The 24,856-nt window shown below is 42.4% G+C and overlaps 1 protein-coding gene across 1 annotated transcript in view; it reads left to right on the forward strand.

Moving 5' to 3' along the window:
* Nucleotides 1–24,856, forward strand: part of LOC102383327 (vacuolar protein sorting-associated protein 13B-like) — a gene marked incomplete at its 3' end in the record, with an annotated part of 448,314 nt that overhangs the window by 273,524 nt on the left and 149,934 nt on the right. The window contains exon 8 of the mRNA XM_025193225.1: nt 13,318–13,465. Coding sequence (XP_025049010.1) covers nt 13,318–13,465 — 148 coding nt within the window. The remainder of the gene's footprint in view (nt 1–13,317; nt 13,466–24,856) is intronic.

The following is a 24,856-nucleotide window of genomic DNA, read 5'->3' on the forward strand; positions in this document are numbered from 1 at the left end:
TTATAAATGTCTAATTTTTCTAATTGGTATTGCACCTGCTCACCATCCACAGTGGGGAGGCTGTCATTCCCATCATGCCCCCTATGAGCTTTATCTCGCTTGTCTTTCCCCTTGGTCTGGTGAAATTGGGCATTCAGGAGTTCAGTTTTATTCCTGAATGTCAGTTACTAGCTGTCCCGAAGTACTTAAAGCAGAGTACTTACGCAAGGCCTATCAAGACTGTTCTCCTGCCCTTATGCCTCTACAGTTTTTATCATTTAGAGGCCTAGAAGTTCTGATTTAGAGGGTAAAGCCCTACTAATACCTACTACTAGACCTACCCTGTATTAATTTGTCTTTTGAACCTGGTTAACAAAGAAGAGTGAAACACTGAGCAACTTACAACAGTTTGAAGCAGACCCCTTGCCTAAAAGTCAAAAAGCCCAAGGTTGAATGTATTCAGATGTTGCAGGTTAGTCTAAGATGCAGAGATTAAACTGAGAAACAATTAGGGACACATTCACTTTTGATTTGATGGGCATTTAGTTTTCCTGCTATCCCCAAGGTCTCTTGGATTTGTAGTCCAGAATCACAGAAGCAGAACTCTTTGGGGTTGCTCATCACTTCCCCTTCCTGTTTCTAGGTGACTTTGGGATTTTTGTCCACAGTTGCAGCTAGCAGTAAGTTTTTAGCGGGGCAGAGTAGTTCTGTACTCGGGGGGGAAGGGGGGGTTAACCCCACTCCCTGGCCCCAGCCCCCAGGTGGGGTTTGCCTGGGTGGGGAGGCAGCAGTCTCTGCCTCCCCCTAACCCTTCTCTGCTAGAGCAGACAGCACAGCCCAGCCCAAGGCTGGAAAGCATGCTGGAGGACTCTGATTTAATTTGAACCAGGAAGGGGTCTGGGACAGATGTTTCAGAAACTGATTTGACCCAAATCAGTTAAGTCTGATACTACATTCAACCAGGTTTATCTTGAACTGGTTTCAGCCATTTTGAAACTGGTTTATGTGTGCTGTACTTCTGTTCTGTTACAGGTTTAAACCAGTTTCTGATCACTTGAACTGGTTTATGTGTAGCTTCTGTCACTAGCCCTAAAGACTGAAAGTACCAGATTCACGTCCAAAGGACAGCCTGGCTTTTTAATGAGAAGATACCCTGCCTAACCTCTCTAGAAACCTAACAGTGGTAGGGTAGAAAAAGATTAAATATAATCCCATCAGTAGGTCTGGTATTAAAACAGCTGCCAGATGAATCATGATGCAATTGAAGGACATATTATAACGTTTTTGCTTCAGCAAGTAACCCAAGTCTCAAATCGAGGTCTGCTGTGCTATAATCTCCTGATACCAAAAACCTTGTCCATTTCACTTGGTCCTTTCCTCGGGTCAGTCCTTTTTGTGATTCAGCAGAATACCTTCAACTGCAGAGCAGTACTGCTTCACACTTGACCACCATCTTGCAGCAAGCTACAAAAGGAAGAATAAATGTTATGTTATGCTGCATCAGTAGATCCAAGAGCAGAATTACAAATGTTGTAAACACTGCAGTGCTGAACTGCAGAACCTTCTTAGCTGTGGCAAGCTGAGTCCCACAATTTATCTTGCAGAGCACTCTGACCATTGCAGGGAATGGTGGGTAGCTGTGAATGAGTCTTCCCAATCAGTTGAATAAGAAAGTATCAGGTAGAAAACCAGTCCAGCTTCCTCCTCTGAAACAGAACTCTTGATAGATCTTGTCATTCTGAGTTCCAAATAGGCCTCCATTCTCAGGCGTTATTATGAAGGGTGGAGTCTTTGATTATCCCATTATTGACTGCAGGTAAAGTGTCTGCACAGGTTGTTTACTAAATAGTTTTGCACTCTGTACTAAGTATAGCTCTGACAGAGACATCCAGTGTATGGTGCACCAATTTCAGAGACTTGTTGCTTCTTGCATCTTGGAGAGGGTTTTGCTTTGCCCAGCCTGCTAGTGTAGAAGATAGTTACTGCCCCATTTGTCATTACCTTTACTACATTCCTCTGATGTAGAGAAGTAAGGATCTGTATGCTTTGTACACTGCCCAAGGCTCAAAGAGGTCTGATTCATTACAGCATCTTTTATATTCGCTTGTCAATTCAATCTCTCTCTGCGACCATCACTTTGGCAAGAAGAATTGGTGAGACTAAAGCAACAATGATGACTGATCCTCCTTATGTGGTATCCCCCCGCCCCAAGCTATTTGAGCACATCAGAAATTCCTAGTCAATACTGCATCCAGATCAACAAATTAATCTTCTAGTACTCTTTCCTATGTCACAGGCACCCAAGGTGAAGATTCTTTGTGCGCTGTAGATATCAGGAAAGCCTTGATGTTCTATATGAACAAGGTGAAACAGTTTACATCTCTGGCCAGGCTACTGGTCTCTGTTGCAGAACAAATGAAGTGCAAAATTGCATCAGTCAGAAACTGCTGAACTGGATTTCCGCTGTGTAAGAACTTGTCATGAGTTGCCATGCCACTGCTGTTAGAGCTCACCCTGCAAGAAGTCAGGCAGCCTAAGCAACATTACTGGAAAAAAATATTCGTATCTCTGACGTGTTATTATGTGGGAATCACATATTCACAAAACAATGCCTCTTGACTGAGGCCTCCAGAGCAAAGGTTGCATTTGGGTAAGTGGTATGTTCATTTTCTTTTCTGTGGTAATTCTGAATTGCAGTCTTAGAACTGTTCATTGCTTGTGAGTCACCATGAGTAGAATGGACATACTGATAATCAATGAAAGGAGAATTAAAACTTATTTACCTATACAGTAATTGGAGCTCCTATTTCAGAAAGAAACTTGAGATGTAGGGTTCCTACACATTCCACAATGATCCTTCTCTCAATGTAACTTTGGAGTCATTTAAGTCTGCAGTTGAATGAGCAGCCGTTTTATTCAGGGAGTCATCTAGAAACATGAGGAAAACTTCTCCAGTATTATTAAGGATGATCGATGATGCTAATTTATATTTATGGTTACTTTTTAGAAAGATTCACAGTAGTGGCTGTGGTATAAAACACTGAAATGAACTACTTTTGGATTAGAATATGACAAGGGTTCTCTGCCAGGAACAATAGAGAACAGATTTTTATATGAGAGAATGAACACTAACTTAACTACTTGAAACTACAGAGGGAAGTTAGGTAAGACAGTCACTTGGCTGCATTTGTTTTTTTCCTTTTAGTGAGTGTTTTCTTTATACTACAGTACATATCAGTTTATTATAGTCAAGGTCAAAGTTCTAATTATCCTTAAAGAATATTGTAACATTAGTATAACTGGGTAGCTGGCACATTTCCCTTTCTGAGTACACTACGGATACTTGAGAGTTTGTTTCTGGTAGATTATTTTTTTAAATTGATCTCCTCTTTATTGTTTTTATGCCTTTATTTGATTTCATTTGTTATTGGTTCCAGAGTCAGACTGACTACCTAATTTAAAAAAAAAATCAATTTCAGTCCCATTGACTATGGAAATATGTAAATTTTAAAGAATTACTATTGCTGTAGCATAAAATATATGATTATATACATTACTAAAGCATCAGTAAAACTGCTCATTGGTAGTTATCTAATACCTTCTGAGCCATGAAATCAGAGCTGCTTTCTGCTGTTAGTCAAACAGCATCATCTTCCCTATTATTTTAATGACTATGGAAACACACATTTAAAGGATTCTTCATGCAACAAATCTACCACTAGAAATGTATTGCCAGAACTTAAAGAAGAGGTGGGAGGTTTTTTGCTTGTTTTTAATTGAGGGAGCTTGAAGTGATTGTCATATTTAGGTTGCCAAAAGCTTTTCTGTTAAAGTAAGCACATGGGGAAAAATAGAGAACATGTTTTTTCTTCTGATTTCTTGCCATTGCTAAAAGTGTTAGGAGTTGTTTTAACCTATTATTGTTATAATATCGGAGGAGTGTGATGTTTAGATAGACAATAAACCTCTAAATCTGCTTTATAATATAGTCCTAAAGTACTAGGTTATTTATTTTGATTTTCTAAAGCCATGTTCAAATCCTCGATTTGATTATTTAAATTGTAGATGATGTTTATTACACATTAATTTCTTCATGTTTTAAGAAGAATGATTCAACTTTAAAAGTGTAACTATCCTTGTAAATGTTACTGATCATCATAGATAACTTTCTTAAAACTTCAGTGTTGCAAGCTTAAATTGAGTTTACTGAATTCATTGGTAAGAAAGGAATTATTAATTACAGTATCAATATTACAATATTTTTTAACATTGTCTGTATTCAATTTTAATGAGAACTCAATAGGCAAAGAGAAGTCTTAATATGAGTAAGGATTTTCAAAGTTGGAGGCATAGTTTTTGGGCAAGGATATTAAATTTACATTATGGAGTTTGCTACTTTATTGTAAGGGACCAGGAAATGAGAGAAATCAATACCAAATAACACTTATTCTATATGTAAGGCAATGAGAAAAGCACTATACCATTGGTCTCTACTTTTTAGATAGTTGTCATTATTTTTTGAGGTAAATATAAATTTTTGTAGTATCTAAGCTCTTCTATACTACTTAATTTAGTAATAATAAGGTGCTTGATTGACTTTGTGGGGTATCTGGCTTTTTTCTTTTTGTGAGATTTATAAAGTTCTGTTGGGAGTTGGTTGGCACTTTCTCTTCTGGGTAAAACTGATGCAGTGATCCTCTTTCTGGATATGGTGGAAAAGCTTTATCAAAGGGATTTATACAGTGTTTCTTAATATTCACCTGATTGTTTCCATCAGCTGAGAGTGGAACATCTTGCATGGAGTGCACTTGTCTGGTAGTTTAGCAGTCTTTAGTATAATTAGGGCCTCTGTCTTTCCATTTTGATACATCAAGGGGGCTCCCAACAAGCATCTGAAGTGGTTCCCTGCTGTGTTTTGATACCTGGGAGAGAAAGACGGTGCACTTGAGAAATGGTCCTGAAATGGAAGAGCCTTGAGACAGGCAGAACAAGAGCAGCCTGAGAGGCTTGAGAGAGAACAGCTGGGAATGTTTTCCCTAACAGAGACTGCTTGGGCTTCAAGCAGAAGGACTCTTGTCTGTCGTCTTTCAGGCAATAAAATATGGGCTTTTTATTTTTAAGACGATCTGGTCACTTTGCTGCTCTTGACTCTGGGTGCATTCCCTCATCAGAAATTGAACTGAAGGTAGCCCTCTGAGGCTCCTGACAGATTTGCAGTTTAAGGTGCTATGGGATCCAAACTGTGATCCCAACAATTGTGCCTTTTGCCATGCCATACATGCCTTGTCAATGATCCCGGGCTCCTCCTGCACCAGCAATCTGAAACCTGGGTGCCAGCAATAACCTGATTGCCATATGGAGCTTGGAACCAAGCCAGGATCTGAAACTGGCTTAGTCAGGTCCCCAGCCACAGCCAATAATCAGCTGATGGCCAAAACCTCAGCTGGAATTTTTACAGTTCCCCTCTTGAGTTGGAACCTATAAAAACCTCATTGTGGCAGAGCACCTTTGATGCCTGCCACTTTAAGGGCTTAGAGTTAGCAGCAGAACAGCCTGCAGGTGGTTGCACTCCCCAAGTCACATGGCAGTAGGGGACTGCCTGATTGGAGAAGAGGGCTCAGCTGCTGGCAATAAGCACAGGCCTGAGTAGGGAAGCCAGCAGTTTGCTGGCTGCAGCTGTAGGGAGAACATTGCCTGCCTGGAGCTCCTGCTTACATCTTGGAAGTAAGGGTAGGAGCTATGGGAGTGGCAGGAGGCTCCTGGGGAATGACAGAAAACGACAACCTACTAAGGTAGGATGGTGTGGCGGGGTGGTCCCCAGGAAATGCCACACCAGTTGCCTCCCTAGTGAAAGGTGAGTATGGGCTGCCCTATATCCCCAGCTGGATAGGTAACCCAGCAAAGAAGTGGGCAGGAACAAGGGGGTCCAGAGTGGGGCAAGGAGCCCAGAGTCTGGAAAGGGCATAGAGCCCAGACGCTAGGAGCACAGTGTGTGTGTGAGGGGCATGGAGCCCAATGAGGGTGGCCAAAGGTGGGGGCTGGGATGGTAATCTGGATGCTATGTGCAAAGGAAGGTACATAGTATAGGGGAGGTAGGAGCAATGTATAATGCCTTAGAAATCAGGGCACTAAATGGGCAGCCTCCCGCATTTTAACATCCAGTTTTATAACAGCAAGTCATGACAGATGAGACGGGGCAAACTGCCCTAAACAGGTGGGCGAGCTGACATTGAGACCCAGCCCTGAAATGGCCCTGTCACAATCATGTGCTTTGCAGTGGGGCAGTACATGGTGTTGTAGGTCCTGGTGTAAGGGGACCTGTAAAATGCATGTGATGCCCAGCTGAAGAGCACACAGGATTTTTACATGTCCTGGCTCATGGGGACCCGAAGATTGGGCTGCCAGGACAGCTGCAACCTAGACTCTAGCGTTCTAGGGACCATGCTGGGGACCCTGGCACTCAGCTCAGTGTCAGGATCTGTCATGGGCCAGCCCCAACTGGCCACATGTACAATTTAAGGAGTGATACAAACAAGCACAGAGTTGTTACACATTACATATGGAATAGTTTTATTGGTTTTTTTTACTGTATTATCAAGCCTTATATTGACTTGAATGTGTGCGTAGGTTACTATTTAAAGTGTGATTAACCTGTTAATCACTTTGTAAATGTAACTTGTTTTAGGGGCCTGAGGGAGGCCTAGGGATAACCAGATGGAAAACCAAAAGACCTATTCCAAGGAGTGTTCAAGGAGTCAGGGGCTCACCCATTCTGGAATCTATGCCTGGACTGACTTCAGGAGATACTAAAAACAAACTATATAAGGATAGGGGCGGGGAGCCGGAGGGCAGCGGGGAGGATCCAAGAAAGTACTCTCTGGGGAATCTGCAACCCAGGAAAGTGCAGGAGAAATGAATTAATATGTCAGTCATCAAAAGGAAGGAATGTTTACTGCAAGCAGAAGGAGGGAAAGATAGAAGGGAGCCGCAGAGGTTTTAACATGAAAGTGTAAATAATGTTAATTAAATCAATATAGCTTTTATTCATTAAAACTTTAAACATTTTTGCAACATAGCGTACTGAGCATAATTAAAAATGTAAGTCCCTCTGAAGATTGATTCATTTCCAGATTCATCTTTTAATTTCTTCAAGATCAGTTGATAAATTGGCGTGTAATTTGTTTTATTTTCCTTTGTTACACAAATGCTAGCCTACTGTCTCCTTTGTTGCAGTAAACTCCCTTTTGTTTCAGTGTTGTTCAGTAGACTACAAAGGCTATAATTTGTTTCATAGTTACATTAAATATTCTGTATCCTTATCCTTACAATACGTTGTTAGTAACCAAAAGGCTTGGTTCTCAATTAAGTGTTTTAAGAAATATGCAGTAAAGTTTATATGTATTTTTTTTGATGTTGTGATGAAATGCTGATGATAACACTTGACCGTAGCATCTCTTTTCCCATCATATTCATCATCTTTTGCCACAGCTGTGGTACTGTTGTCATCTGCTATTTCCCAAGCCACAATTTCCTCGTCAGTTTGTGGCTAAAGCCCAAATCTTGATGATCCTTTTCCATCCAGTTCAACATTGATCTTTCATCTACTGCATACTTTTAACCATCAAGGTTTTGCCAAAAAACTGACAAGATTGTATTGGGCGTCATCAACAGAAACATCAGGCTTGATTTCAGTAAGCAAAGATGAAACAGCTGTTTTATTGTCCAGATCAGCACTCATACACTCAATATTTGGTCATAATCTTTTCCAGCTTTGTCTGGCTGTGATAGTCTTTTTTTCCCCTGCGTGTCTTATGGTTTAACATATAATAAAATGTTGCTGATCCAGTTATATAGTGGCTCAGAACTAGATATTGTCTCTTTAAACAATATTTTTCCATCATGCTGATTTCATTATCTCTTAAAACCTCTAGTCTTTTGAAGTCACCCCTTGAATTTGGCATGCTAGCCCTATTGCCATGTCACATCTAGAAATGCCATATCATGGCAGGAATGGGGCTCTCCATAGTTGTTAGAAAAGCTGCAATTTTTTTTTGCCAATGAAGTCATATTAACATAAGCTGCTAAATTTTAAAAGTGCAGTGTTATTAAATAGTAACTTTGTCCTGGTTTTGTTCCTGAAAATTATTTTATCATACTGTTTGGAAGTTCATTTGGCATTGCTCTGTGGAGCCAAATGGTATATTCTTATGTTTGCCCAGAATGGATTTTTAGGGGATTTTTCCTTTTTTCACACAGCTCTGATTGATGTGCATGTATCTTAAGATGCTTCATTTATCCAGTACACAGTGGAGGTAGCTAGATTGGTTTCCTTGGGCTATGATTAAAGCATACTATTTCCTTAGTTTGATGTTGACTTTTCTGATGGACAGCTTGTTTTTCTTGCACTAATTTTATTTTCCTTGTGGACTTTCTGAGCTCTGTTAAAGGTATTTTGCAGTCTCTATCCTTGGATGATTTTTTTTTTGTGCGCTGGTTAATGTAGTGATCTGTTTTCCATTGGGGAAGATTTACAAGCATATTGCTCTGCCTCACACGAACTGTTTCCCCACAATGATTTCTTCTGCAACGTGTGAGGTTTCTCACTTCCCAAGTATATGAATTACATTATCACTTCAATCCCAACAAATTTAAACAATAAAATAATTGATTAAAAATCATGTTCTCCTCCTGCCTGATCTTCTGAGAAATTGTTGTCATCTTTAAATAATAATCTTCAGTAAAATCAACAGTGAGAGTACATAGTAGTTTTCTCCTACTGACTGTCATATGTTGGCAACTATTGTCATATCAGATGTACCTACTATTTACCTAATAATCCTTGTGCACACTGAGGGAAACCTCCAAACTCTGCTTGATCTCTTTGCAGAAGCCTACCAAACTCTGAGCCTCTCTCTTAACATTGAGAAGAGAAAGTGTTCCATCAGCCTGCTCTGGGCCATGAATGTGACCCCCCTCTTCCCAAATTACCATAGAGGTAGAGACCCTAAAGTTAGTTGAGCACTTTCCCTATCTTGGTAGCCATCTCTCTCAAAGAATGAACATGGATGAGAGATCCAGCACAGGACCAGAAGTACTTCCTTTGATAAATAGCTTCAACATGTCTTAATTGATTATGCTCCCTGAAAAGATGGCAAAATCCAGGTCTACAATGCAGTCATCATCCCCACTCTCCTCTATGGATGTAAACCATGGGTGACCTATCATAATCATCTCAAGAACCTGGAGAGGTAACATCAACAATACCTCTGGAAAATCCTCCACATCAAGTGGAAAGATCATTTCACAAATGCCAGCATCCTTGCTGGAGCCAGTGTTACCAGCATTGCATCAGTGATCCCTAAACACCAACTTCGCTGCCATTGTGGGCACTTTCCCATGTGCTCTGGGGGTGGAAGGGCAGCACTTTAATTAGAGCAACTCCGAGAACCACTCTGAGTAAAGCACCGCAGCGTCTTCTATATCAGCATCCACGCTCTTAAAAATGGCGGCGGGGTACTTGAACTAAAGCTCTTTTCTGTAAAGCACTAAAAGCACATATAGCCTTATATAAATAATAACAATGGTTACTTCATTTCACTTTGTGTTTTCATTGATTTGTGGATTATTTTGCAGATGTAAAGGGCTGTACAATTTAATATTATTTAAGATACCTTAGAATTCATGATTCTTGATTAAAATCTTTTTGTTCCTGGAAACTTCAGTTAACCTCAGCTCTCAATGTCAAGGAGAGCTACGCATCCCTGCTAGCTGACATTGGCAACCAGGGTGGATGGCTGGAGACTCTCTCTGGGTTAAAATCCATAGGGAACACAGCACAGGGGACACGATGGTGGGAGTCTACTACAGACCTCCCACCCAAAGTCGAGAGCTTGACCAGGAGTTTGCCAGGGAATTGGCTGAAGCCGCATGATCCAGGTCCATGGTTGTCATGGGAGACTTCAACTACCCAGACATCTCGTGGGGAGAACACACAGCTAAATCCAAGTGGTCACAAAGCTTCCTCTCGTGCGTGGATGAGCTCTATCTGACACAAGAGGTCTACGGGCCAACGAGAGGTAAAGCACTGCTCAACCTGGTATTTTCAACCGGGGAAGACCTAATCAGCAACCTAGCAATCGATGGAAAGCTGGGTGACAGTGACCATGAGCTGATCACCTTCACCATCTTCCGTAAAGCTGGCAAGACAGTCAGCAACACTGAAGTCCTCAACTTCAGGAAAGCTGACTTTGACAAGCTCAGGAGGCTCGTCAGTGAGGCCCTAAGGGACCATGACCCAAAGGGGAGGGGAGTTCAGGATGAGTGGTTGCTCCTCAAAGGAGTGATCCTGGAAGTGCAAGCAAAGTCTGTCCCATCTCGGACGGAAGGCAGCAAAAGGGCACAGCAGCCCCCTTGGCTCCGCAGGACACTAGCGGACCTCCTGTATCTAAAAAGACAGACCTACAAAGGGTGGAGGAGTGGATCCACCTCCAAGGAGAAATACTCTACATTGGTCCAGAGCTGCAGAGAGCAAACAGGGAAAGGCTGCGACAGATCTCCAACTAGCTAAAAGTATCAAGGACAATAAAAAGTCCTTTCTAGGTATGTGGGGAGCTGGAGGAAAAGCAAGGGCAACATTGGACCCCTGCTAAACCAGAAGGGACAGCTGACAACTGATGCCCAGGAAAAAGCCAACCTACTAAATGAGTACTTTGCAACACAGGTTGCCCCTGCCCATTACGGGACAGCAAGGCCCAGATGAGGGAGAGCCCTTGCCCTCCATCAATCCTGACCTCGTGAAAGAACATCTTGACAGGCTGGACACCTTCAAGTCAGCTGGCCCTGACGGTTTACACCCTAGGGTAATCAAGGAGCTGGCTAACATCATAGCTCAACCCCTGGCATGGATCTTCAAGAGTTCCTGGTGCTCTGGTGAAGTGCCCGAAGATTGGAAGAAGGCCAATGTGGTGCCTATCTTCAAGAAAGGGAGGAAAGTGGATCCAGCAAACTACAGGCCCATCAGCCTGACCTCTATCCCAGGGAAGGTCTTAGAAAAAATCATCAAAGAGGCCATCCTCAGCGATGGCCGATGGCAACATCCTGAGGGATAGCCAGCATGAGTTTGTTGTGGGTAGATCTTGCTTGCCTAATCTCATTTTCTTCTACTTCCAGGTGACCTATCACCTGGACGAGTGAGAGGAGATTGATGTTGTATATCTTGACTTCGAAAAAGCCTTTGATCTGGTATCCATTGATCACCTGTTGACAAAACTGGCCAACTGCAGCCTCGAGTCCACCATGATCCACTGGCTGGGGAATTGGCTCCATGGCAGGACCCATAGGGTGGTGGTTGACGGAAGTCAATCATCGTGGTGCCCTGTGACCAGTGGGGTTCCCCAGGGCTCTGTTCTTAGGCCTGTACTATTTAACATCTTCATTAATGATGTGGACATTGGTATCAGAAGCGGACTAGCCAAGTTTGCCAACGACATCAAACTCTGGGGTAAAGCATCTACACCTAAGGACAGGAGGGCGATCCAGGCTGACCTGGACAGGCTCAGCAAATGGGCGGACGAGAACCTGATGGTGTTTAACACTGAAAAATGCAAGGTTCTCCACCTTGGGAAGAAATACCTGCAGCATCCTTATAAGCTCAGCAGTGCTATGCTGGCTAGCACTACGGATGAAAGGGACTTAGGGGTCATGATTAACCACAAGGTGAACATGAGCCTTCAATGTGATGCTGCAGCTAGTAAAGCGAGCAAAATGCTGGCTTCCATCCATAGATGCTTCTCAAGTAAATCCCGGGACATCATTCTCCCGTTGTACTTGGCCCTGGTGAGGCCACAGCTGGAGTACTGCGTCCTGTTTTGGGCTCCACAATTCAAAAAGGATGTGGAGAAGCTTGAGAGAGTCCAGAGGAGAGCCACGCACATGATCAGGTTAGGAAAACAGACCTTACGACAACAGGCTGAGAGCCATGGGACTCTTCAGCCTGGAAAAGCACAGGCTCAGGGGCTATCTGATGGCCACCTATAAGTTTATCGGGGTGTTCACCAGGATCTGGTGGAACGATTGTTCATCAGAGCCCCCCAAGGGATGACAAGGTCGAACGGTTATAAACTCCTGCAAGACCATTTCAGGCTGGACATAAGGAAGAATTTCTTTATTGTCCGAGCCCCCAAGGTCTGGAATAGAGGTGGTTAAGGCACCTACTCTGAACACCTTCAAGAAAAAATTGGATGTTTATCTTGCTGGGATCCTGTGACCCCAGCTGACTTCCTGCCCCTGGGGCAGGGGGTTGGACTCGATGATTTTTCCGAGGTCCCTTCCAGTCCTAATGTCTGTGAAACCTGTGAAATCTTATTTCAGGGTATCCTTTGGTAATTGGTTAGATTATTATATGCTGCTTAGATTCAATTTTGAGCATTCCCTGCCCACTTAATAAAAATAATTTCAAACAGTATATAGCAGTGATGCTCAGCCTTTTGCCCCCACAGGCCATCTATGGGCCAGATCTGGCCTTGGGGCTGGGTACCACCCCCCTCCCTGCCCCATGTACCAAGATTGGATCCCAGGGGCCTGCTGCTCCCCCCAGAGCACCAGAATTAGGTTCTGCCAGCCTGGCACCACCCACTCCCACTGCCCATGTGCCAGGATTGGGGTCCCAGGGGCCTGGCACCAACCTCTCCAGAATTGATTCCCAGGGGCCTGGCATGGCCTCCTCCTGCCCTCTCTGAGATTGGGTCTCAGGGCCCAGCATGACCACCTCCTGTCCCTGCTTGCCAGGATTGGCTCCCAGGTTGCCTAGCATTGTCCTCTTTTGCACCCCACAGTACTGGGATTGTGTCCTGCAGGTGCAGTTCTGCCCCCACTCAGCCCTGCAGGCTGAGATCAGGCACTGGATCCAATACACTGGGCCCTAGGCTCCCAATGGGTCTAGAGATTTGGCAGTATGGGTGCATTGTCACTGTTCTCCTCCTACCAAATTTCGGAACTCATGGGGAGCCCCATGGGCCGGATGGCATGGGGCTGTGGGCCAGCTCTGGCCTACAGGTCAGAGATTGAGCACTTGAGTATATAGATTAGTAGGAATATCAAGAGCTGCATATACAGATCTGGGTAGAAAACACTTAAAAATTACAATCTATTTGATACTTACTGAAGGTATTCAATATGTAAATTTGTTTTCACAATATACATGCTCTAATTACTAATTCAAGATTTTTCCTAGGGGAAATCAACAGTTAATGAAGCAGCTTCTATGGTGGTGTCATGTTTTATTACATATCCTAATTTTCTCTGATTTAGTTACTACATACTTTTTTTTTCTCCTTCTAGCAGCCTGTAGGAACTGTTCCTCTGGGTTTGCCAGTAACGAGGAAAAAAGAGGATGAGGTGTCGGTTGGAAGTGCACCTTTGGCAAAACAACAGTCAAATCAAGCCTCTGAGTATGCCAGCAGCCCTGTCAAAACAAAAACTGTAACAGGTATGTTCTGTCCCTAATTGCACTATAGAGTGAAGCTAGAAGGGCACATGTGCTTGCTGCACACAAGTATACTTTAGCAGGTCAGCTGTGCAAATACAGTGAAACACCTTTGTGACCTAAAACTTTTCTAGGAAAATGTTTATTTATTTACTGTACAATTTCTTTTAATTAAAAATAATCACAATTTTAATTCTATAACATTTAATTTTCTATCTTACCTGTGGTTTGTTGCTACTATTAAAACTGTTTCAGACTGTTTCAACTCAAGCCTGGCTGAAGGAGAAGCACTTACAACAGAATTTTAATTATTATCTGATGATATATATTTCTTTGATTTATATGAACTTTTGTTCTGTAAGTAATTTTCAAGTTACAGTCTGTGTTATGATATTTATTATAATGCAGTTAATATATGTCTGACTGAAATTATTTCAAATGCTGTATATCCGCGAATATAATTTCAGTAATGAGCTGTTGATCAAGAGAAACTTTAGGAGCACTTGACAGGAACTCCAGGCTGAATACATCCTTTTTAATGAACAAAACAGGAATTCTTGAGGAAAGTATTGTCTTTATTTAACACAAGTATTCATATTGGATCATAAGTGAGGTTTACAAACTAGGATGTTCAAAAGAAAATTTTAAGAAACTGGAAGTGATAATAGGCCACTACCTTCTCCACCTTCATATCTTTCCTCAAGATCATGGCTACTGTGATATCCATAAGAAATCAGAGTTAACGGTGCTGTGGACAGCTATGATATCTTTTGGTATTTTTATATCATTAGAATTGTCTTTAAGTGATACATTTATTAAAACATACATAAATGTACATAAAATGCTAGTAGCTTTTTTCCTTTCCTCATTCCACTGAAGTACCTGCTGACATTTGGTGCTTTTCAGTACAGGGACCTTGTCTTCATATGTGTTCATCCACTTGAGCCTTGCAAAATTGGACTCCAAAGATAACTGGGACTTCTGGGAGAAGCCAGTCTGTCCCTCGCACTAAGCCTGCTTGCTTTAATTTTTTATCTTCATTGTTCTCTCAGATAGAAACCAGTGTTAAAAAAAATAGGGTGAGGTGCACGGGGCCTTTAACATAGAACCCAGAGTCACATAGCAATTGTGACTTTATTTGTTCAGAGAAGATAAGTAGGAACATTGGCAATGCATAGGGGGTGCATGCGGGTGCACGTGCACCCCCTGAGATTGCCGGTCAGCGCTTGCCACCCCCGCCTCCTTCACCACTGACACCGCTGCAGCCACCTGCAAGAGCTCCCTGCACACTGCCAACACCACCGCCACCTGCAGGCGGTCACTGTCATGCCGCCCCCCGCCTCAGGTGGCATATGACGTTCATGAGTAGGAAACATGTTTGATCTGAGGGATAATTAAGGAGCAGAGAGATTCTGGGAATAGGGGGCAGGTAGAAGGGGGTAATTTAGAAAAAAATCTTGGATAGATGCACAGTTGTTGTTTTGATGGGTTAACTGGCAAGTATCGATTTTTAATAGTTCTTTGAAGGTGTTTTGGAGCAGGGATTAAGGATAGGAGTAACTACTTACTGGCCATTTCTACACAAGGCGCTGACTGCATAGTTCAGGCTTGTCCAACATATGGCCCACGGGCCGCCATGTGGCCCACCAAGCCATTTTCTGTGGCCTGTGGTGCTGTGACGGGAAATGAAAGTAAATGCTGTTTACTTTCATTCCCACCCCTTCTCCCTCCCCTAGCCCCTCAGCAGCTTGCTAATGGCTGCTGAAGGGCTGGGGAAGGGACAAGGTTCCTACATGCACTTTGTCAGCTTGGCGTTTCTGACACAGTGGGGCTCCTCCCCTCCCCCTTCATTTCACTTTGTCCTGTCCTAGCCCCGCCCCTCTCTTCCTCATTTGCATGCTGGCCCCGCCCTGTGCGAGTCCCACTGGCCGTGTAGGCCAGAGCAGGTCGCGGTGCAGCGGGCAGGCAGGTGTGGGGGGTGCGGATGCCAGTGCGGAGGGATGCTGTGGCCAGGCCTGCAGGAGATGCTGCTGCCACTGCTGCTGTGGCGGGAAGCTGGCACCTCTCCCTCCTTCCCACATCCCCCCGCGCCCGCAGACATTTCGCTGGGGGTGGTGAGTCACACGCCCTGGGGAGGGAGGGAGCCCTGCAGGTCGGGCTCGTGTTGCCCCAGGGGAGAGGGAGCAGGGGGGTGTCCCTGCCTGTCCCACACCCCCCTGTAGTGTCCCCGCATGTGCCCCTGGCTGCTGAGCTCAGATGCACAGGTGTGGAAGCATCCTCGAGGCCACGCCGGCGGTAGGGAGGACACAGTGGGGTCAGGAAACGCCCCTTGACCCCTGCCCCTCCAGGCCGCGGCTGGACTGGACAGGCCGCGTGAGTGCCCGCTCCTGCTGGCCCACTGGGTGATAAAAAGATCATGATTTGGCCCCATATTCAAAAAAGGTTGGACGCCCCTGGTATAGTTATTACTACGTAGTCAGATTGCGCAGTAATTGGAGTTACTGCACAGTAGCGTTGCCAGATGGCCTTTAGGTGATGCTGACTGCACACTAGATGATTACTACTGCACAGTAGCATTGCATCACACTTCGTCCCATAGAATGCTACTGCATAACAGTAACGAGCTACTGCACAGTCAGCATGTTGTGTAGATGTGTCCAGTTGAGTCAGCACTTCAAAACCTGTATTCTGAAATACACTTGCAAAAAATATACAGATATTCATCCTAGGCAACTAATTGCATATACAGACATTCTCTTGTAGGTGCAAATGCAGAGTTAGTATGTTTCAATTACACATTTATACAAATGTGTACATCTTACCCGGACATAACCTATAATCTAAATTTTATATATTCATCTCTAGATTTATGCCTCTCCCTTATTGAGTTCATTGGTTAATCATGATCTTCGACCTTTGTTATTTTTTGGAAGAAGTTTGGAAGAATTTTCATTTGTTTTAAATGGTTACACCAGAAAACTTTTGGGGGAAAAGTTGTTTAAAATTAGAGGTGTCAGAATGGGTAGAATTGTGCAGACAGACTTTGTAGTCTTATTGTATAATTTATTTTTAACCAAAAATGTAGCAAAAATGACAATAAATTACAAATTATGTTAATAACAAACACAAAAGCTGTTTCCTTGGATCTTCAAAATAGTACTTATTCTTCTGCAGTAAAACTGCTCCATTTAAATTAATAGGGAATGTTGAGAAGTGATGTTTTTAATTATTTAGCAAAAGGGGCATTAATGCAGCAAGAAAGAAGACTTGCTTGTTAGGATTAATTTATATTAGAAATCATTCTCTTTAATCATGTAATTTATTTTACCAGTTTAGCCTAAATCCCATTCCTTTTGTGATTAATCAGGTATTTAATTTCATTGTAAAATAATTTCATGGCACAGAGTTTGACACTAATAAATAATATCTCTTAGGAGATAGAACACTTAGTCAAACTGCACTATTTTTTTTCCTTTTTAAACTACAAGCAGTTGGTCTTTTCAAGGGTAAAGTACTGATTTTTGGCTTAGTTAATTTCTTCTTTGTTCAGTACTTCCAAATTGTAAAAGGGAAAGTGTTCTTAAAAGAGCAGAACTCTATAGCAAATCAGTATTTTATTTTTTTTTAAACAAAATCTTTTTAAATGTGTTCTTTTGTATCTGTCTTTATAATTTGACAGAACATGACATGTGTGACAAAACATTTGGTTCTAATTTCAGGCCTAAATCTTTAAATATGTGCATATTTTGCATACTCTGCAGTTGCAGGTGTGAAACGCCTGATGCACTGATACAAATTGGAGTTGCTGCTAATAGGGAGTTGTATAAATCTTTGATTTGACCATGTGCAACTCATGCATGCACACTTATTCATATGTACTTTTAAAATGTGAAAAGCTGAAAATGAACAGGGACAAAGATACCTTTTTTTTAGGCTTTGTGTTGAACAAACTGGGTAGAATTGGCTTCTGGTTGGAAGATTTAGGGAGTTGCGTGAGCAGAGATACAGACCATCAATAGAATTGAATGGCCCTAGATTTGAACTCTTTTTCTTCGATTTTCAGTGAAATTTGCTAAAAAGACTTCTGCCATAGATGCGAGACCACAGGAAATGGTGGTTACAAGATTTTGAAAAGATTCAGGTTCTAAAAGATGAAATTTCCCACCTAAAGAATGGGCAGTTGACTCTACCCTTTCTTTCACCAATTTATTCTGTTAGAGACATTTTTCTTCCAACATTAAGAAATTAACAGTGCATTTAACATTGTGCGTTGGTGATATTTTCCTTTTTCATCTCATTTAGTCCCTTCCTGCTAATATTTGTCTCTGTCTTATATTTACTTGTTTAATTTATATCTAGAGTTCTCTCTCACTCCTCTTCTTTCTCTTCTCTTTAAAATGGGCAGTAATGTTTATAATAATCTGTATGTCCAGGTTTTTGCTGTACGGGGTGCCAACTCTACTAAATAGATCAGCAATGACTGTAAGGTTGGCATCTCTTTAACCAACAAGGTTAGGTATAGATGTCTTAAATGGTCAAGTGGGAGCCCTCTAGTATACGGCATGTGTGTGTGTAGTCATGCAGGTTGAAAGATTATATCTTAAAATCACAGTTTTGATAAGTATTTTGAATTTACCCATTTCAATTCTAGCACGATCTCTGAAGCCACTTTCTTAAGAACTGCTAGAAACCAAACTTGTGTATTAAATGAAAGCAGCTTAGAATTGCAGCTGTCAGATGTTTTAAAACATATATCTCTAACTCTATCAGATTGTGAGATAGCAGCTGCTGAAAACTTCCCAGAAATGAAGTATGGGAAAAGAGTAAAATTGTTACTTCAATGGCATGCAAAGTGTGCTCAGCAAATAAATAAGAAAAGGAGGATTCTGCTGTGATTTTCAAACTGTCAATTATTTATCAAGCTTCTGGAGATGTCATGTGCACCTCCACAAGAAGGAAGAGACAAAAGTATGCGTGATCCTAATTTAATGTGATATGAAACTGAGGAGAAAGAAAGGGTGGGAAAAGATTCTCTCTCTTTTCTAAAGCACTCTCCACTCTGCTTTCGTCAGGCACATACTATCTTTGACACCTGCTCTCTTCCTCCTTTGAGGTTCCCTTTCACATTCTATTAATTTTCCTTCTCTGAATTGAGACCCACTTCAAAAAGACATTTGATAGCTGAATTCTCATTTAAGCTCCTACAGCCACCTAGCTCTTTTCCCATTTTTAGCAGGACTGAAAGAAATAAAAAAGGGCGGGGGGGGGTGATTGGCTGGATTTGAGCTAGCTGGAGAAGAATACTCACCATGAGGAAGCCTTAGTCAAGCTATTTTGCATGCATGGCACAGCTAGATGGGAGAGTTAGTATGGGTTTCTGTATACCAGGAAAGAGGACACTTGTATGCTGATACTTTTGTAGGCTAGCAAAACTGGTAGTATATCAGCCCACGAACTACAATTTCAATGGATTCTTTTGTAGTGTCCTAAAATATTGTGACATTTAGACTCTAATTATAGGAACTCTATTAGTGAAAAAAAGCAGTTTTGATTAGGTAATAAAGGTCTCTTTTCATTAAATTTCCTGAAAACTTCAAATTTCCCACGGGATAGCCATCATTCAGGAATACAGGTCCCTGTTGAAATATATCATCCTAAGGATAGTATAGCTAGATGTATTCTGCTGCATTTCTGTGTAGTCCTTGCACAGTCACAGAACTATGATGTGGCTGGAATAATTGAAACTTGACGGGATAGCTTGTATGAATGGATCACTGTCATGGATGAGTATAAACTGTCCAGAAAGGACCGGCGGGGGAGAAGAGCAGGAGTTGCACTGTATGTTAAAGAGCCATATGATTGCTCAGAGCTCCACTATGAAATGGAGATAGGCCTGTTGAAAGTCTCTGGGTTAGGGTCAGAGGGGAGAGAAACAAGGGTGATGTTGTGGTGGGGGTCTGCTATAGACCACCAGGCCAGGAGGAAGTGGTGGATGAGGCTTTCCTCAAACAGCTAATGCATGTTTTCCCAATCACAGAACCTGGCTCCCATGGGGGATTTCAGTCCCCTTGATACCCGCTGGGAGGGCAATACAGCGATGTGCCAGCAATCCAGAAAGTTTTTGGAGAGTGTTGGAGACAACTTCCTGGTGCAAGTGCTGGAGCAGCCAACTAGGTGCTGTGCTCTTCTCAACCTGCTGCTCACCAACAGGGAAGACTTACTGGGGAACGTAGTATTGGATGGCAACTTGGGCAGTAGCGACCACAAGATGATTGAGTTAGGATCCTGAGGAATGGAAGGAAGGAGAGCAGCAGAGTAAGGATCCTGGCCTTCAGAAAAGCAGACTTCCAACTTGCTCAGGGAAATGATGGGCAGGATCCCCTGGGTATCCAGTCTGAGGGGAGAGAAGTCCAGGAGAGCTGGCTCTACTTCAAAGAAGCCTTACTGAGATTGCAGGAACAAACCATCCTGGTGCGCAGGAAGACTAGCAAGTAAAGCAGAAGAGCAGCTTGGCTTAACAGGGAATTCTTCCAGGAGCTACAACGCAAGAAGGAAGCTTATAAGTGGAAAATAGGACAAATGACTAGGGTGGAGTATAAGAGTATTGCTTGGGCATGCAGGGATGAAATTAGAAGACCAAAGCACAACTGGAGTTGCAGTTAGCAAGAGTTGTGAAGGATAACAAGAAGGTATGTCAGCAACAAAAGGAAGATCAGGGAAAGTGTGGGTCCTTTACTGAACGGGGGAGGCAACCGAGTAATAGAGAATACAGAAAAGGCTGAAGGCTACTGCACCTTGTAGCAGAGTTTGGGGAGGAAGTGAGTAGCCAATTGTGGTGAAAATACAGTTGGGGACTATTTAGAAAAACTGGAGGTATTCAAGTCCATGGGGCCACAGGGGATGCACTCAAGGATGCTGAGGGAGTTTATTGGTGTGACTGGAGAGCCACTGGCCATCATATTTGAAAACTCATGGTGATCAGGAAAGGTCCTGGATGATTGGAAAAGGGCAAATACAGTGCCCATATTTAAGAAAGGAGGATCCAGGGAACTACAGACCCATCAGCCTCACCTCAGTCCCTGGAAAAATCATGAAGCAGTTCCTCAAGGAATCCATTTCTAAGCATTTGGACAATGTTATTAGGAACATTCAGTTGTGCATGGTGGATAGAAAACTGTCCTGGATTGTCAGGCACAGAGGATAGTAATCAGTGGCTTGATGTCTGGTTGGCAGCCAATATCAAGTGGAGTGCCCCAGGGGTTGGTACTGGGGCCAGTTTTGCACAATATCTATATTTATGACCTGGCAGATGGTATAGAGTGCACGCTCAGATGACACCAAGCTGGGGGGAGTAGTGGATACACTGGAATGTAGGGTTAGGATTCAGAGATACCTCAACAAATTGGAGGATTGGACCAAAAGAAATCTGATGTGGGTCAATAAGAACAAGTGCAAAGTCTTGCACTTAGGAAACAGAATAATCCCATGCACCAGTATAGGCTGGGGAATGACTGGCTGGGCAGTAGCAAGAAGAAAAGGACCTGGGCGTTAAAGTGAATAATAAGCTTGAATATGAGCCAACAGTGTGCCCTTTTTTTAACAAAAAAAAACCTAACAGCATACTGGTTTATATTGGTAGGAGAATTTCCAACAGATCAAGGGAAGCAATTATTCCCCTCTGTTCAGCAGTGGTGAGGCCACATCTGGAGAATTGTGTCCAGTTTTAGGGCCCCCAGTCAGAGAAGATGTGGACAAACTGGAGAAAGTCCAGCAAAAGGCAACAGAAGTGGTGGGGATGGTCCTGCTTTTAGCAGGAGATTAGACTAGATGACCTCCTGCAGTTCCTTCCAACCCTAATTTTCTATAATTTATTAAGAACACGTTTCAAATACAGTTTTCTTAGGACATAGCAATAGATGTTTGGCCCAGATCCTCAAGATCCTTTCCAGCTATTTCTAGCTTCTCTGACACTACAAAGCAACCAGAAGGCTGCCCTAAAGAAAGCACTGGTGATTCTCCTGGCATAAAAGAATTCCAGAATTACATAAAGCTGGTACAGGTAGATTTGTACAATCCATTCTTATGCCTATGCACACAGAGGGACAGAATATGATATAATTTGGTATGCCGTTACAAGCCAAAGAAAGTTAAATACTCCCTATCGTATTTTAGTCTGTTCTTGGGGCTGAGAAGATCCAGAATGATACCTTGGGCCTCTGGCTGATTTTATACTTAAGACACCAATTAACTTATTCATTGCATCTTAAATGGTAACCTGACCACATGTACAGGCATTAATAGCTTAATAAAACAGGTAATGAGCAACAAAATGATTCCACAAAGTGTGTAATAATTTTGTGGCTGGTTTCCATCACACCTTAAACTGATCGTGTTGCAGTGTTCCTGCCACGCAGCCCGATTCCTGCTACATGGCAAAGGTCTGGCCTCGGTCCCAGTGTGGTCTCGGGGCCAGGACCCACAATCAGCTGAGTGTTTAGTCTGTGTTCTGGACCACACTGGGATCTCAAACTGGCTTCAGCATGGTTCTGAGGCTGAAACCGACAATCAAGCTGATTGCCAGTCTCAATCCCAGAACCACACTGGACTCAGTTGGAAACTTGGGTCTTGTCCCCAGGCTGGAGCCATCAATCTGCTGATCTCTTTTTTTTTTCAGCATTGTGATTCCACCAAAATATCCAACCAGCTCCATCTCCAACTGGCTCCAGTGTGGTCCCAGGGATAAGACCAACAGTTATTTGGTTGTCAGTCCTAGCCCCAAGACTGTACTGATTCACTGGGCACCCAGTTTACTACTTGCCAGTGCAAGGAAAGCCCAGGATCTTGCCTTGTTTTGCAGTCCAGTGACAAAATTCCAAGAAGTCTCCTGCTTAAAGAAAATGCTGAGAATATCTAAGACTGTTGAGTTCCTGATACTAATCAGAACCAAGTTGCAGTCAAGTGGGATTTGTACAAGTCAGTTTTATGCAGTCTGGAAGCAAAAGGATAAAGTTTTAGTTAACTTCAAACAGGAGATTTGCTTTCTATGGTTCAAAGAAAAGAGGGCATTGGGAGGAATGTCTTTTGGACCTGTAATCAAAGAAAAGCCCTTCAGCTTGCTACCACAATTGGACTCAGTGATGGTTGGTTGGTTTACCAGTTGGAAGAAACATTTTAACGTGTCACAAAAAGAAGCATGAAGAGAAATGGTAACAGCAGCTGAGCAGTAGCAAATTGAACAATTTCCTCAGACTCTGGAGAAGTTTTTCCTGGGTGACATCTACAATGTGGATGAAACAGGACTGTATTTGAAAGGCCGCCCTGACAGAGGATAAATGGTGGAGGGAAAAGTTTCGAAGGACAATGGAAAAGTTGCACAGAACAGGATAAATTTACTTGTCTCTGCCACTATAGGTAGGAGTGACAAATGTCTGATGTTGGTGATTAAATAAAAATGCCTTGCATGTTTTCCAAAGGACTTTACTGATCTTCCCTCAATTATGATAATTCAGCAAATGTCTCGATAATAGGTGACATTTTCATCATGCAGTCAAGCAAGAGTGATTACCAGTTTTGCACTCAGGGCCATAAGATTGTCTTTTATTGAATAATTGCTTAATACATGCCATAAAATGTGTTCTCTGTAACATCCAGCATTCAACATCCAAATTTCTATTCTTAAACTTGCACCCTTTGACACAATCTATGGGTCAGAGTAGGACTAAGAACCTGAAGGGACATTACAAATTGAACGGCACAAACCAGACTATTGTTCTTCTTAACGTGGATGCCAGCAAAAATGTAAACTTGCTAGACTGTGGTAATATCATTGTTAAGGCATGCCAAGATATAAAGCTAAAAACAATTATCAACTGTTTCAAGAGAAAAAAAAACAACTTTGTAAAATCCCATGGTCTCCCAGGAAAGACTCCCTGAAAGGGGTTTCACTTCCTAACCATTAGACAAAAAGGACTTGATAGCAGCTCTGGCTACAGATGAGGGCTTGCCCTTGTTTCGAGAGGCAACCAATGAGGAGTTACAAAACACTTCAACTTCTTCTAGGCCAGGAAACCTTGAATCAAGACGATCATAATATGATTGATCAAGAGAGCAAGATTGATTGTGATGAAATTTCACTTTTGATGAATATGGAGGTGTTAAAGGCTTTAAAGTACTGTTTGGCATTTCTCACATCAATTAACAGCTCCACAAAAAGGTTTACAGGTCTCTTCGGGATGCTGAATCCTGTTTTCAAACAATATTGGGACTGGGAAAAAGCAGTGTGAATTAACCAAGTTATTTCATCAAAATGGAATGATAATGCATATCTTACTTTTCTTAACTCAGTCTCAAGATATAATAATAATGTAAATATATAAATAAAATGTTACACCACAGTAAATTTCAGTGCCAGTCATAGAATTAAAATGTTTAAAATCAGAGAACCCTCATCCAAAGTCAAACCCATAGAAATATATATTGCTGTTTAATGAATGTACCTTTACTGCTGCTGCTAGTTTGTGGCAAGGAGCACAAAAAATGCAGCTACATTCACATAGTATGTTTCATGTGATTGTTACCATCTCTAGTGTTCCTTAAAAATATCAGAATGTCACAACAGTTTAATAATTTGTATCTGTCAAATTCATTATTTTATAAATTTCTGATTAAATTGAGAATACAAGATTGTTTTTTCAAGAGTACCCATCATATAGAACAGTATTTGGTTAGTAATAAAATCATAGAAAATTGGGGTTGGAAGAGACCTCATGAGGTCATCTAGTCCAACCCCCTGATTAGAGCAAGACCCAAGTAGATCATCCCAAACAAGGCTTTGTCTATCCAGGTCTTAAAAACCTCCAAGGACGGTGATTCCACAGCCTCTCTAGGTAACCTGTTCCAGTGCTTTACCACCCTCCTTGTAAAAATGTTTTTTTTCCTGATATCTAACCTAAACTTCCCTTGCTGCAAGTTGAGACCACTGCTCCTTCTTGTGTGATCGGTCACCACTGAGGACATTATGGCTCTACCTAGGAACTGAAGGCTGCTATTAAGTCCCCCCTCAGTTTTCTCTTCTCCAGACTAAATAAACCCAGTTCTCTCAGCCTATCCTCAAGAGTCACATGCTCCAGCCCCCTATTTTTGTTGCCCTCCACTGGATTCTCTCCAATTTGTCCACATCCTCTTAGTGGTGGGCCCAAAACTGAACACAATACTCTAGATTTGGCCTCACCAGTGCTGAAGAGAGGGGAAATAATCACGTCCCTTGATCTGCTGACAATGCTACTAATGCAGCCCAGTATGCCATTTGCCTTCTTTGCAACAAGGGCACACTGTAGGCTCATATTCACCCACTGTAATCCCCAGGTCCTTTTCTGTAGAGCTGCTGTTTAGCCA

This window comes from Alligator sinensis, unplaced genomic scaffold (genome assembly GCF_000455745.1).
Source record: "Alligator sinensis unplaced genomic scaffold, ASM45574v1 scaffold497_2, whole genome shotgun sequence".
In the NCBI taxonomy this organism is placed as follows: domain Eukaryota; kingdom Metazoa; phylum Chordata; order Crocodylia; family Alligatoridae; genus Alligator; species Alligator sinensis.